General features: G+C 48.4%; 1 protein-coding gene across 2 annotated transcripts in view; it reads left to right on the top strand.

The window, feature by feature from the left end:
• PUF60 (poly(U) binding splicing factor 60) overlaps positions 1 to 15,065 on the top strand; it is a 37,183-nt gene extending 22,118 nt beyond the window's left edge. Inside the window, exons 4-11 of one of the 2 annotated variants that reach the window (XM_067560188.1) lie at positions 22 to 72; positions 5,309 to 5,470; positions 6,071 to 6,163; positions 7,555 to 7,768; positions 8,238 to 8,428; positions 9,237 to 9,372; positions 10,218 to 10,453; positions 14,640 to 15,065. In XM_067560188.1, the coding sequence (XP_067416289.1) occupies positions 22 to 72; positions 5,309 to 5,470; positions 6,071 to 6,163; positions 7,555 to 7,768; positions 8,238 to 8,428; positions 9,237 to 9,372; positions 10,218 to 10,453; positions 14,640 to 14,939 (1,383 nt within the window). In that variant the 3' untranslated portion in view covers positions 14,940 to 15,065. The remainder of the gene's footprint in view (positions 1 to 21; positions 73 to 5,308; positions 5,471 to 6,070; positions 6,164 to 7,554; positions 7,769 to 8,237; positions 8,429 to 9,236; positions 9,373 to 10,217; positions 10,454 to 14,639) is intronic. The other variant, XM_067560189.1, reaches the window with a different exon arrangement.
• The last annotated feature ends 484 nt before the right edge of the window (positions 15,066 to 15,549 follow it).

Raw genomic sequence — 15,549 nt, forward strand, 5'->3', positions numbered from 1 at the left:
TCTGTCTTTACTGTCTTTCAGATGGCAGCAGTGACAATGGGCTTTGGAGATCCTCTCTCACCTTTACAATCGGTCAATAGACATATTCACTTCTTCTTGGGCACTTTGTCTTAGTCAGGGCCTAGAGTGGGGAAGTATTTAGTGGTAATACAATGCTCTTAATTAAACTCAGCACAACCCTCCCACATACCCACCTGCTATGGACAAGCACAACAAACAAAGACAAAGTGTAACTCCCCAAAGGAAGACACTGGGCTGGGTACAGTCTGCTGTGACACTGGCACCCTGGGCCCTGGAGTCAATTGCAAAGAGAGCTTTAGATTTCGAGCAGTTCTGAACACCTGTGAAATTGTGGGAGCCACCTTTCTAGGGATGCTACAGTTCTGAGGTCCTGACCTAAAAGTAACTGCCAAGGTAACTCACAAATGGGCAATTTGTTAAGAAACCAGCACATAGAATACCAGAGACCTGGTCACTATGGTGCTGAGGAGGACTGGGGCATTACAGGCTTTCAGAGCATATCTTAGACGAGATGTGACATTTCTTTTGCTATGTGCACACTTGTAGACTAGGGGAACTTGTTTCAAGTAAAGCAATGAGGGGTGGAGCAAGAAGAAAAATAGTTATTCAAAGAAAATCAGTGCAGTCCCATAGTGCTGAGAGTTTCTAATCTACCACCACAAAGAGTCTGATTACCTGGGATTATCTCTCCCCACCATCCTAGACACATGGGGCACTGGCCATCTCATAAATTGGACTATAAATCCCACTCTTCATGCAAAGGATCACTTGTAAATATTTCCTCGTCTAGCTGGAATGTAATTTCTCTGATTGGTGTAAAATGCAACCTGGAGGCCAGTGCTCCAAGGTGAAGGAAGTGTTAAAACTAGAAATGCCTTACTTCCCTTCTTAACACTGCCACGGTAGGTAGCATGTCAGCTGGGGAGCTAAAATAGCGTTTTTGGGGGGAGGTAAGCTTGAGTGGAACAGGAAGAGCGATCTCTGCCTGAAAGCAGCACAGCCAATTCCTGAACCATGTTGCCCAAGAATCCTCTTTAACAATTAATTTAGATACTTATTAATCTCCCATATCACTAATTCTGCTAAAGTGTATTTTGCAGCTCACATCATTCTCAGTTGGGTAACAGATGAAAATGTGGTAATGATAGAGAATGTCTTTGTTAATGGCACATTTTTTTAAAAAATCGCTCCTTCTGCTGGGAGCCAGCAACTGCTGCTGGAGAAACAGAAAGGCTGGAAGTCGAGGCTTTGCCCTGGATCAGCCATCACAGTGTGGTGAGCTCTATGTTGTTAAGATCCCCCTTTTTCCCGCCAGGAGGAAGTATACTTTAAGAATAGGATCTTCTCCACTGGCAGGACCCACAAGGCCCATTTGTGAGGGGAGTGCAGCCTGAGCCGCCAGTTACAGCATCGTATTGACCATAGTCCAGCAAGTCCTATACCTGGAGTGTTGTGCCGGGTTTCACCTTGTCAGTTCACCAAGACAAGCAGTTTCCTTGCATAACTGCATCAAAACTGCAGATGAAAATAGTGATGCTTTGCATGTCGCTTCCCTCATGTTCAGCTCCATCCTGAAAAGATGCATTTTAACTTGTCCTTAATAATAATCCTTCTTAGCTCCTAACTAACGGCACTGTATATACTATGAGCCCTGACAACCCACCGGGGGTTGGGGAGGAATCCTTAACCTCATTTTACACATGGGGAAGCGGAAAGATCAAGTGCCAAGCTCAAAACTACAGAGGGGAGTCAGTGGTAGGACTTGGCAGAGTTCACAAGAATATGCGGCCTTTTCCCGTAACTCACTGCACTGCTGGTTCCTACTAGTACTTCAGGTGTGCCTGTTACTATCATAGTCCAGCTCAACCCTAGTTTGGTGGCCCAGATAGCTACATGAAGTGTAAATGGGCTCCTCTTAACTTCACTCCTGCTGCTGCTGCTGGAGTCTCCTGTTTCTGCAGAAGGCTTAGAATGTGGATTTCCCATTGAGGGTTCTGCCATTGGGGGAGAGCTAGTGCTAGCATTCTTGTCTCTGTTGCAGGTATCCTTGGCGGAGAAGAGAATGCCCTCTCTGTGTACACACCTTTAAATGTGCGGAAAATCCCTATGCCTGGTGCCAGGACCTCAGGCTGGCTAGAGCAGTCAGCAGAGAGTTAAAGTAATAGCAAAGGGGGAGGGTAAGATGAGGGAGGATATGAGCACTCAGCGCAAAATTAAGAAGTTGAGAACAAAATTAATCAAGGAACCCAAGAACATGAAGAAATTCTTTAATTGCATTTGCACCGGTGCTAGGCGTCTGGATGACAATCAAGAGGAATTGGAATTGCTCATTGATGAGCATAAATTTGATCTAGTTGATATTACTGACACCTGGTGGGCTGGTTCACAGAATTGGAATGTTAAAATCAATGGTTATAACCTATTTTTGAAGACTTAAATGGGCAAAAGGGGACAGGGAGTGGCATTCTGTGTCAAATATGGCATTGGCTGTTTGCAAGTCACTGATAACTCAGAAGAAAATGATCTGGAATGCTTATGGATCAGTGTCCTAAAAGACAAAGCAAAAGATAGGGTACTAGCCGGTGTCTGCAACAGACCATCAATGCACGCTAGGGTATAGGATGACCACTTCCATACGCACCTAATTACAATGTGTATGAATAAAAGCTGCGTGATCATGGGGGACTTCCGTTTGAGTGACACATGCTGGAGGTCTCATGCTGCTAGTATTAAAACATCCTTGGACTTTCTAAACATTATAGATGACAATTTTCGAACTCAAAACATTTTGCAGCCAACACGGGAATTCTAAATGAGACTTGTCCTAACAGAGAGAGAGGAACTGATCACAGAACTAAAAATTAATGGTAGCTTAAGTAGAGGTAATCATGACTTGATCATATTTATAATGTGCAAGCAGGATAAAGTCCAGACCAAGAATATATATGCTTAATGCTTTAATAGGGCCAATTTCACAAAGCTGAAAACACAACACAGTTATGAGCCAGATGAGCTGTGAGGAAGAATTTAATGAGAAAAATGTGAATGATGATTAGGAATCACTTAAGAACATTTTTCTAGATCCCCAAAACGCCAAGTGCCACAATCGAGGAAGAAGGCCAGTTTTAGAGGGGAAGTGAAGGTAGCTGTAAAACGTGTGTCTGTGTGGAACACAGTTTCCCCACTGTCGTGCGTGATCCCCATGTCCCCATGCAGCAATCCCCAGTATGCAGAGGGTGCCAGTTTGCTCAGCACAGTATGACCTCGCATATACGGTGCACGTGAGGTCATGATGCATGGAGGACACCATTTTGCTCTACAAAATGGCATCCCCTGCGCAGCGTGACCTCGCATGCACCATATGTACAAGGTCACGCCAAATGGAGGATGCGCTACAACATAGCATTCTTCTTGCTATCGGTGGTGCCTGCAGGAAATACTGCATTAAAATAGCGTTGTGCCAGCAGAAAGTTCGAGAGCCCCTGATGTAACAAATGGAAAACAGGGAAGCTGATAGTAATGAATGTTGGCTTTTAAGCACCCAGGGTGTGGAGATTGTGGCAGACACTGCACTATAGATATTCTTGCCTGGATGCCCTATAGTGTGAACGTGTCAGTTTTCAGAGTCTTGGAGCTATCGTAAAATTGCTCATTTAAAACCAGAAAACACACAACCCCAATGTAGAGGCAAAACAAAACCTTATTTTCCTTTGTTTGTTGAGTCCAGGTTCAACGTTAGTCTAATATAACTGCAAGCCAGGTAGCGTGGTGTGAGAACCTGGGTCAGTGATAGCGCTCGCTCCCCCTGGAATGCTAGGAATCAGATTGAGGCTGTATTTTCAGCTGTAAACAGCTACTTCCCTGTCACGGTGACAGGCTCAAATGCATTGGCCATTTCTTTTGTGAGGTGTCTCTTCAGATACAGTCCCAGCCTGCACTGCCCATTACTGTGTTTCAGGAGAGACCCTCCTGGCCACTCCTTTGTTACCATTTGAGTTGTGGCATCCCTAGACAGAACACAGAAGAACTCTGAGCTCATTGTGCTCACCCTTACTCCAGAGCTCTCGACTTGAGTCAGGCCTTCATGCAGTGGCCTTAGAGCATGGCCCCTCTTTGGGGTGGGGGCCAGTGTTCACAGAGCTCCCTACTTGGGTGTGGACCACTGAGGAATGGGGTTGGGGAGGAAGGCACTGACATTAGTGCTTTTTGCCCTCTTTGTAGGGCCCTTATCACTTTGTATTCATTCCAGCTGTTCCACGCAGAGTAAGAATGTAGCCCTGTACAAGTCTCCAGTGTGCTATAATACAGTATTGCTGATTATAGGGAGGGGTTTCCTTTCTGCCTTGAACCCAATGCATGCTGATAAGATCACAGATTTGGCCAGTGTGTCCTAGCAGGCAGCACCTTCTTAGATGAAGCTCTTAGAACTACCATATGGATCAGAGTGGATTGGAGGAAGTTGGCTTTAGGGATACCAGCTGGGGAACGACCAGGTTCTTCTTGCAAACAGGTTTTTAGACCGTTTCAGAAAAACAGTCCAGAGGCTTTCTCTGTACTGAGGCAGACAAAGACTGAGTCTGTGGGGCTGTACCATTGTATGTGCCAATAACAATGGGAGATGCCAAGTGAGCACCACAGATTTAACCAGGAGAAGGGTTTTGTTTAATCATTGGATTTTGTTTGTTTTTATTGAACTGTACAGTGCAGGTGGTGCCTAGTGTCAGCTCCTTTAAGGCCAAGGGCGGGAGGGGGGAGGAGGTGGTGCCCGGTGCCAAACCCCTTGCTGCCCATGGAGTGGGGAGGAGGTGATGCCCAGTGCTAGATCCCTTGATGCCCAGGGCAGGGGGAAATGAGTACGGGGTGCCCGGTGCTGGGTCTCTTGCTGCCCATGCAGAACAGGAGGGATTGCTGGTAGTGCCTGGTGATGGATCCCTTGCTGCCTGGAGGGGGAAGCTGTTTTAGAATGAAGGTACTTCCCCCCCGCTGCAGGCATTGCCAGAGATGTGATCTTGTCAGGGTGGGTTGGAGTTAGGGCTCCTCAGGTGGCAGACCATACCAGAGACTTGACTGTGCCCCTGGGAGTGAGCCTTACTGCCCGTGCACTCCCTATGCATCGAGCAGGAAAATACTTCTTTACCACTAAGAGTGTGCCAGGCTGTGCTGCAGCCAGTGAGGAGCTGCTTGCTGTTGGGTCACAGCTCCTGGGGAGGACGGGAAAGGGGGAGAGCTATCCTGGCATCTGTGTCTACCCCCTAAGCTAACCAGCCAGTTCTTCTTTCCAATACAGATGGCAGCTCAGAGGCAGCGGGCCCTGGCCATCATGTGTCGTGTGTACGTGGGCTCCATATACTACGAACTAGGAGAGGACACCATCCGCCAGGCCTTTGCTCCATTTGGACCTATCAAAAGCATTGACATGTCCTGGGACTCTGTTACAATGAAACACAAGGTTGGTTAGCAGCCGCCAGCAGTGGTTTCACTTTCTCTAAGGTCACCCTGCATACACCTAGAGAAGGAGCCTTTACCTCTTAGTCTGCAGTGTAGAGCAAGCTGTCTCAGTAGGTTCTTCTTTGAGTGATGCTTCCTATTGTATTCCACTGAGGGCTATGCGCATGCACCCAGAGCTGGAGCTTTTGGGATTGAATCTAATAGCCTCCTGGGCTGCCCAGGGTTTTTAGTGTCCCCAGAAGCTGTAGCAATAACCTGACAGCTGCATGTGGCCTTGCAGGACGTTGGGCATGCAGTGGGGAATGTTGAGCAGTTAGTAGCCTGACTTGTGTGCATGCACTAGGCCAGTTCTATGTATGAGCAGCTCAGGAAGCAAGTGGCTGCAAGTCTGTTCAGGCGCTTTCATGCTTCGGCTTGTTGCTGTTTGCCTTAGCGTGCTCTTGGGAAATGCTTTGAGGATGGGACTCACTGGCTGAGCAATTGGGATCTGGCACATGGTGATATCCAAGCTGCATTATTCGGCAGAGTGGGAAATGGGAGCCCTAGAGGGATGTAATAAGCAGAGACTGCTACAGTTTAATAGGTTTCCCCTCTCTTCTAGGGCTTTGCTTTTGTGGAATATGAGGTGCCTGAAGCTGCTCAGTTGGCCTTGGAGCAGATGAATTCTGTCATGCTGGGTGGGAGAAACATAAAGGTGAGTGACAGCAGGTTGCATTATGTGGGAGGCGAGTCTGCTGGGATGGGGCTTTTCAGATGGCGAGAGGAGCTGAAGGACTCCTGAAGCCTTTGAGTGCTTTCTGCTGAGAGAAAAGCTGTGTTCCTAGGAGATCTGTTCCTCAGTGGGCCTCTTTTCAATGCATCGCCTGATTCAACTCACTAAGAATGGGCTGGTCCTTGGCACCTGCCTCTGACCCTCTGGGAAGAGCCCACAAAGTGTTAATGTATTCTAGGGGGAGGGGTGTTGGACTTTGTTCTGTTCCTCCCCCTGGCACAGAATGGGAGCTCTGCATAGGCTAGATGTGGAGTGTCTCAGTAATTCATCCTGCTTGTGAGCAGCAGCCAGGTCCTGAGGGGTGGGCCGGTGAGTGGCTGCTGATCCTGGTTGTGCCTGTTTGGCTCTGCACAAAGAGTGCTTGTTTGTATGTGTGTTATGAGGCTCTGGGGTAACCTAGTCCCATGTGTGAAGAAGGGGAAGGGGTTAGTACAAACTGAAAGGAACATGGGTCTTGAGCTTCGTATGCCCAAGCATCAAGTAAGAGATTTCCCTGACAGGGATGGGAAACTTTTAGGGCTAGTCTACACTTAAATGTTAGTGGCCCAACCGTGTCCGTACAATTGTGTCACTGTAAGAGCACTTGGGTAGCCGCGTTATGTCGCTGGGAGAGAGCTCTCCCACTGACATAATAAAATCACCTAAACAAGCGGCGGTTGCTATGTCAGTGGGAAATCGTCTCCCACCGACATAGCGCTGTCCACACACTCTCATGCTGGCAAAACTTAGGTCACTTGGGGGGTGTTTTTTTTCACACCCCTGAGTGACAAAAGTTTTGCTGGCGTATGTGCTAGTGTTGTAGACAAGGCCTATTGGAAGTTCCTTTTGCAATGTCTCTGAAAACCCAGCGTCCTTACATCTTGCACCAAAGTCATTTCTTCTTAGTCGCTTTTCAGGCAAGTGCAGTGCCTGACATTCCGGGTTTTGGGGAGCTCCAGAGAATGGCATGGAGGCATTGTGTCCTGCCTGCAGCAATGATCTCCTCTCCTGAAAGCCAGTCACTAGTCAAGGAGGGAAGATACAAGTCTGAAGTCAGTAAATCTGACTTGCGCTTCCTCGGTAATGAGTGCCACAGAAAATGTCCAGTATCTGGGTTGTCTTGGTAACCTTGAGATCCCCTGGTGGCTTATGGAGTCACTAGAGACTACAGTCCAGACCTGATGGTGCTAATTGCCGTGTCATGGAAAGTGTGGTGTGCCTGGCACTGGGCGTCCTCGGCTCTGTTAGCATTTACACTGTTGATGTCTTGGCTGAGTCACAGAGCTGTTTCTTGGAGCATTCACAGGCCTTTGTGTTTGCTTTGCTCTCTGCAGGTTGGTAGGCCTAGCAATATTGGACAGGCACAGCCAATCATAGACCAGCTGGCAGAGGAGGCACGGGCTTTCAACCGCATCTACGTGGCATCTGTTCACCAGGACCTTTCAGATGACGACATTAAGAGTGTGTTTGAGGCCTTTGGGAAGATTAAGTCCTGCACGCTAGCCAGGGATCCCACCACAGGGAAACACAAAGGCTATGGCTTCATTGGTAAATTGGCTGTTCTGATACCTGTCACGGGGTGGGGAGGGGGGTGTCATTGGAATTTGATCAATGTCTCCTCCCTCCTTCTGCTTTAAGTAATGGATTAGAGGTAGATTTAGAGTGGGCCCATGGCCTGCAGTTAGAGGGCTTCCTGACTCTCAAATGGAAACTGGATTCTGTGTTCTTGCCCAGCTAGTACCCAGGGTGTTACGAGAACCATCTCTCTTTATGTTGAAAGTTTGTGAAGATACTGGATAATCAAAGGGGTTGGGTGTTTGATCTGAGAGGTATGGGAGTGGTTGGTAGGGATACTGATGGCTGCAGCTCTAGACCCTCAAGGTTTTAGAAGTACAAACCTAAATTGTCCAGGGAAAGATGCCTGAGTTTAGGAGGCAGGCAGTGGGGCATTGTCACTGGAAGCCTGAAATTTCCATCTTTGAGGAGCACTGTGTCAGTGTTCCAATTATCATTGCAGAGTATGAGAAGGCACAATCTTCACAAGATGCTGTTTCATCTATGAACCTCTTTGACCTGGGTGGCCAGTATCTCCGGGTCGGCAAAGCTGTCACTCCCCCAATGCCTCTCCTAACACCTGCAACACCAGGAGGATTACCCCCAGCAGCAGCGGTGGCTGCAGCAGCTGCCACAGCAAAGATCACAGCTCAGGTAAGAAACAGAGTAGAAGGACTTGAAATGAGGTGGGTGAGTGCATGCTTTATTTACAGTCCAGCAGTCCCATTGAACAGAGGGATACAGGTTCGCCCAGTGCATTGAGTGCACAGCACTTATCCAACAGCTTGAATGGGAGTTCCTGGCTAGGTGACCTTTGTTGTACCTTAGAGTAGTTCTCACGGCCTCATGTGGAGAGAAGCCTTAGAAGGAGTGTCTGTGCTACACCCGCCAGTCTTGGGTCTGTAGTATCAAGCTATAGAAAAAGGCCTGATTTACACCACAGACTGGCTTATTTGTTTTGATTTAGTTTGATTCTGAAGCAGTTGCTTGCAGTATTAGGGCCACCTTAGAAGATCAAGAGGTGGTTTGGAAGTGGGGAAGCGTTCTGCTCTGGAACGGACTCCGTCCTGCTAAAACCATGCTGGAGACTTTGGGCTGCGGACCCCTTGGCATTTCTGTCAGTCAGTGTCCTACACAGGAGCTGATCAGCACTGGGTAATAACTGAAGGATGGAGAAAGCACCTGCTCTTCACGGGTATGATATGTGGTGGCTGTCTACAGGAAGGGCATGTTCAGGGAAGTCCTTTGCATGTGTCTTTGTGATTAAGCTGAGTTACATCCATTTTTGGGCTCTGTCCAGTGGCTGAGCTGGGCCTGGTAGTTTTACAGTTCGTTTGCTCCATGACCTGGATATTTGGTATGTCTCTACAAAGGGAAAAAGAAAGAAGGTTGAACCTGAGCAGACTACACTCTGAGCATGACTCTCTGAAGCAGAATTAACACTCTGGCTTTTCTCTTGTAGGAAGCAGTGGCAGGAGCTGCAGTCCTTGGCACGTTAGCAACACCTGGGCTGGTATCCCCAGCACTGACACTGGCCCAGCCGCTGGGGGCATTGCCGCAGGCTGTAATGGCAGCACAGGCGCCAGGAGTCATTACGGGTGCGTCTGCTCTTCATTCTGTCATTTCCACAACTATTCCTAGATAGCACCAGTCCCCACAGCTGGGGTCACTTCTTGGTAAGTGTAGCCAGGGAGCCTGGGGCCAGCTACCCCTCTTCGCTTATTAGACCTATGTGATTCCTATAAAGAACAGAGAACTCAAGTGAAGAGAAGAGTAGGGGGAAGCAGGTGGGCTGCCATGGCTGCCCTGAAGCACTGGGGAGAGATGCAAGGGAAAAGGTTTCAGGTTCCTTGCAACCTGTTTTGATTAAGGGAATAACTTTGTTTGTGTTACTTTGTGAGTTTTGTATTTGAAAAATGAAACCATTCCCTGAAGGAAGGGTATTAACAGACGTTTGGGTGTGGCGTTAGTCCTTCCTGCACTGGGAAGACAGTCCATCATCCCCACAAAGGAGTTTGGAACTGAATTTTACTTTTTGTTTGCAGAGAGTTCTGATTTCTCCTTGCATTGCCTAGCAGGCCTCTCCACTAGTGTGTGATGAGTGCCGTGAGGGTCCTGAGCCCAGGGGTGCACAATGCTCTGAGCAAAAGCACCGTGAGGGTCACTTACCACATGCAAAATAAATGCAGCCACATCTCAGTGTCTCCCCTTCGAATGGGCAGTTTCTCCATGTGTGGTAGATGGTAGAGACTGCTTTATATATTGTAGTGAGTTGCTGCTTGCTGTGTTTGTCAGGCTTTTTCACATAGCAGGTAGTCAAACCTTTCTCCTAATTCTATGAGGCTGGTTGTCACTGTCTGTCTTTCTTCTTGATGTGGCAGAGCGTCAGTCCTAGAAGCAGGCTCCTTTTACCTCATACTTCGATCTATGTATTCACCTGCAGGTGTGACCCCCGCTCGACCTCCCATTCCAGTCACTATTCCACAGGTGGGGGTAGTAAATCCTATCCTGGCAAGTCCCCCAGCTCTGGGTCTGCTGGAGGTTAAGAAGGAGAAGGAGGAGGAGGAGATCTTCCAGGAATCGGAGAGGCCTGAAATGCTGAGTGAACAGGAGCACATGAGTATATCAGGCAGCAGTGCCCGTCACATGGTGATGCAGAAACTGCTTCGCAAACAGGAGGTGAGCATGACCGTGAGTTGGTTCTAGATTGCAAGGGACACAGTGCTGCCTCCAGGCCACAAGATTGACTTCGGTCTAGTTCCGTACAGCTGAGCAGTACAAGGTATGGGACAAGTTCACAAAAGGTGTGTCCTCTAGATGTCTTACTGAGTTAATGCTGGAGTACAAATGCCTGTATCATAACCATTCATCACCTCCTGCAGGCTATGGTCAGGGCTTTTCCCTCTCAGTCTTTGAAAGGTGGAACTCCGGTGAGGTTTCTCACGCAGAGACATCACTCTTTGCTGTGTTGTCCAGCCATTAGACCAAAGGTGCTGATGGTCTATTAGGACATTATAGTCACTTGATGTCCTGGCCCCCAGCTTTCTCCTTCCTCTGTCATTCACACACGTCGCCGTGGTTTGTCATTAGCCTGTGACTGATAAAGTGGGAGGAAAGAAAACTGGATCTGTGGTGTTAGGGAATCTGTCACTGAAAATGATCATCTGCAGCATTGTTATTGCTGGCTGTTTTACAGCAGCCAGACGCATGCTAGGGGTGTCAGTGCAGATACAAAGAGAGTTCACAACTCCATATCTGTGGATGTGAACCATAGCTATTTCCTCACAAAACAGAGACATGATCCTGCTCTGATGATTGAGTCCCCCCTCCTTCCTACCAATCAGTGCAGCATTAAGCACTGAGGACTGTACTGCTAATGAGGAGTATCACAAGACAGGGATGAATGGTGTGGGAAGTACAGGTGACATCAATGAGGTGATGTGGCTGCTCAGTACAGTCATAATATTGAGGCCAGAAAGGACTGTTGTGACCAGTCTGACTTCCTGCAGAACACAGGCCAGAGACTCCCATGCTGTGATTCTCAGATAGTTGGTGATGTGTACAGAACTCTTGAGTTCTGATCCCATTTTGACACAGACTCAAGGCCCGTCACCTCTTTTTTCTGTTTACTCACCTGCACAATAAGGATAATACTGACATGTATCTCTTGAGGGCTGTAGTGGAAAGTGAGAGCCTGAGATATGAAGCCTCGTATGAGCCTAAGGCCTGAACTAAAGTCAGGCCCTGCTGAGATAAAGCAAAGTTAGCAAGCGTCAGGCTGTGAGCAGAAGTCAGGCCCCGTTCCAAAACATGCCTGCTTGCAGTTCACAAAACCTGGCAAGAAGAGGGGATTACAGCCCACGAAAGCTTATGCCTGCAGAAATTAAATGTGTTAGTCTTTAAAGTGCTACAGGAACTCTCATTGTTTTTGCTGTATACAGACTAACATGGCTACCCCTCTGGAACTTTTCACACATTCCTAAGAAGTCCTAGGCACAAGGACACTCATGAAAACACATTCCAGAAGGGTAGTACCAGAACACCCCAATACCAACTATGGCATAAACACACTCCCCGAAGATAACAAGAACACATTGACCCCTCCTAAAGATAAGTCAGGATGACAGTAGGAAAGATAGAGATGTTTTGATTGAACCAACAAATATAAGGCAAAGGGTGGTAGCTAACAACGTCAAAGAGGCAATACATAACTTGTTTGTATCAGTGTATAAAAGGGTCGCAGAGGGAGTGTCTTTGTCTGGCTTGGGGGGAACAGAAAGTCCTGCTGTTCACTGAGCTGGTCCACTGTCACGGGCATACATGTATTAAGCGTATTTGTAGCACATGTAGGGCACTAATACTGTGCTTTGTCATCAATAAATCTGGCCGAGCGCCTTCGCTGCTGAAAGCAGTCTGTGGTCTTATTGGGCAGTTCGGAGCCTGCTGCACAGGCTACCTGGCCAGAGCCAGTGCAGCATGCAGAGAACACACACGCAGCCAACAACCGACAAGAAGCTGTGAGAATTCGCTAATGTATACTGTACTTTGAAAATATAATGGTCCAAAGGTGGTATTGTTGAGACACTAGCTGCCCCATACTTAAGGGTGAGGCTAGCTATTCATAAAATCCCTATCTACATGACCCACACCTTAATTTCCCCAAGAAAAGTTACATCACATCTCATGGGGGAAGTTTAGAAAAATCAGAAAATGCATTTTGAAGCTACACTGTTCCAAAACTTTCCCTGACTCCTTTTTCCAAAATGGCTTGACCTGCAAATTCTGTTTGTTGTGCTGTCCTCGGTGGGCAGAGGCCTTGAGAAGGTGTGAATTAGAAAGAGATAAGAGCTGGTTTCCTATGCATACAGAGCAATTAAAAAAAGTATTTAATCTGACTTGCTACTGACTCCAGGCTGTGCTGCTGGTGTTAGCCAGAGATGGATGGAGGACGGAGAGGTGGGATAGGGGAGTGTTAGGGCGCGCGAGACTTTGTCACGTGAAATCAGTGCAGCTTGACAGGGGTGAGGCCCTGAGGGCAGTGCTAAGCTTTTATAATCAATAGAACAAGAGTTAGGCCTCTCGAGAGCAGGGCCCGGACACTGTCCTTAGCCCGAAAGAGGAAGTGCCATGGGACCTGGAAAGTTCCGAGTTGAAAATGTAAATCTGCTGATGCTTGGTCAGCTGAATAATTACTGTTTTAGCTATAAATCAAGTAATATCAGCATTATAATTAAGCTCTTCTGAAGTAAACAACTAACATTTTCCAAGAAGTCCCTAATTAACCACCAATAGACTAATGGAACTTAAGATATAAGGCCCAATCCCTGTGGGGATTGAGAAAAACGTCACATGCCCCAGTGATAGCAAAAAGGGTATAGGAAGGCCTGGGAGTCCCCTCCTCGGAGAGACTCTCCGTGGATCCGCGGAAGCGTTAGTGGATGCCTCGAACGACGGTTTCCTGGTCGCCACTCGCGTATCAGAACGAAGCATGGGTCTCCTCGTTCTTGTATTGGTAAGCGCCCTTCTCCCTGCTTAGATAGGTCTACCTCTCCTAACCCAATGGACCCTCAGTAGTATATTGTTATAGGTATCTTTTGGGTGGGTTTCTTCTTCACCTTATGGTTCACCTCATTATTTGCTAGGTGCTGCTGCTGCTGTTGCTGCTCAACCAATGACAATAACAACAATAATAACGAATGTGGGCATTTTCCCCTGGTATAAGATGCCCCTACACACCTGTAAATTGTTACTCTTTATCTTTGTGGTTGATTGTGCTTTTATTTTCCTCCTTGTAGTGAGACTTGCTCTGGAGCTGCTGTTGCATTATTGCAGAGGGTTTCCAGTCATGTCTCTGTCTCATTACCTCATTTAATAAATAAGCTAAACTTTGAATCCATTTTGTCCATTTGCTCCATTCCTGCCACCGAGATACAATATCGAACACTACAGGGAGGTGCATGGAATGGGGCAAAGGCCTGGGAGAGCCCTGGACCGTGAGCCAGACTGATGGGTTGGGGAGCGGGTATCCCCTGTAATGTACTTGTTCTGTGAATGACAAGAAGCCTTCAGTCTTTACACCTGTCAACCAATTACTTACACCAGCCACTAAGTCCCAAGATAAAACTAACATGAAGAATAATTGCCACCAAAATATGTCATGCTGTTGAAAGTAATGGCAGGGAAATCACTTAGATAATTCCATCCCTGTAAGTTTAAACAGTCTGAAAAACAGCATTTCTCTAGCCATATCTTCAGGGCACAAAAGCTGCTGGTCTAAGCAGCTGAGCTGGAGATGCTTGTCAAAAAACTTCTTGGCTGGTACTGAACATGCATTGAGTGTGCTTCTGGTGTCCCATGGCCAGTGGTCCCAAATTTTTTATGCTGTGCCCCCTTACTCCTGTTCACACACCGCCTGGGAGCCAGGGCCAGGAGTGGGGCTATGGTCAGCGCAGAGGCTGGGAGCTCGGCCAGAAGTGGAACCGTGGCCCAACCATAGTTGGGGATGGGACTGGGGCCTCAGCTGGGAGCAGGGCCAGAAGGTGAACCACTGCAGGGGTGAGGGTAGGGCAGGACCGGCGCTGCAGTCAGGTACGGACCTGTGGCCGGGTCTGGAGTTGGAGGTTGAGAATGGAGCTGCGGCTGGGGGCAGGGCAGCGTTGAGTGGCGCTCCCTCCGCGCCCCTCTGGGGGGGTGAGCTCCACAGTCTGGGGACCTCTGCCCTAGGTGGTGCTGTTAGAGTGCTGAAGGAACGTTACTTTTTTCTGCTCAAGCCTGGCATGGCAATGCCTGTTATGTGCAGGTGCCAGGGCTTTCCCCAGCCGTCCTGTGGACCTGCTCAGTCACTCTTTTCTTCCTTTCCCTACAGTCGACTGTGATGGTGCTGCGCAATATGGTGGATCCAAAGGACATTGATGACGATCTGGAGGGAGAAGTGACGGAAGAGTGCGGCAAGTTTGGGGCTGTGAACAGGGTCATCATCTACCAGGAGAAGCAGGGCGAGGAGGAGGACGCTGAGATCATTGTCAAGATTTTTGTGGAGTTCTCTATGGCCTCGGAGACTCATAAAGCCATTCAGGCCCTGAACGGGCGCTGGTTTGCTGGCAGGAAGGTGGTGGCAGAGGTGTATGACCAGGAGAGATTTGATAACAGTGACTTGTCAGCATGAACTCTGCCTGAGAGACACTTCTCCCTTGCCCCTTCTGGTTTTTTAGCCATGTGTAAGGAACGATCCTGGGTGGGCTCAGCTCTCTACTGTGATGTACATGTAGTTTGGATAAACGTGCGAAGAAAAGCTAGCGTGCGTGAGTTGTGTGTTCAAAGGGCCAGCCCACCTTGCTTGGTTCTGGAATGGGCCCAGCTAACAGCTAGTCAGGCCTAGGAGAGTTCAGAGAGAGGCTGCTTCTAGTGCCTCCTGCTCACCAGGCTCCCTTCAGAAATGCCTGAGTCAGAATCCCAGGATTGTACAACACTTTGATCCCTGGTTGGAGCCCGCAGGCACTATTCTAACACCACCAGTAATGGCGGGTGGCTTGGTAACGCTAGGCGCTCCTTCCAGAGCAGGCTGGGCATCTGCAGGTCGAGCCCAGGCGCCAAGCCCTTGGTGTGGAAGTACCACCACATCAACTGCTGGCAGTCTGCAGATGCTCAGTTTATCGCCTCCGCCTGCAGAGCATGTGCTCCGGCACAGTCCCAAGGCTGAGATCTGTGGCTGCAGCTGTTGTGAACAATGCGGGGGAGGACTGTCCCACCTGGAACTTCCTTGCATTTTATGCAGG

This window comes from Emydura macquarii, unplaced genomic scaffold, assembly GCF_026122565.2.
Source record: "Emydura macquarii macquarii isolate MOO-44397 ecotype Brisbane River unplaced genomic scaffold, CSIRO-AGI_Emac_v2 contig_2246, whole genome shotgun sequence".
NCBI lineage: Eukaryota > Metazoa > Chordata > Testudines > Chelidae > Emydura > Emydura macquarii.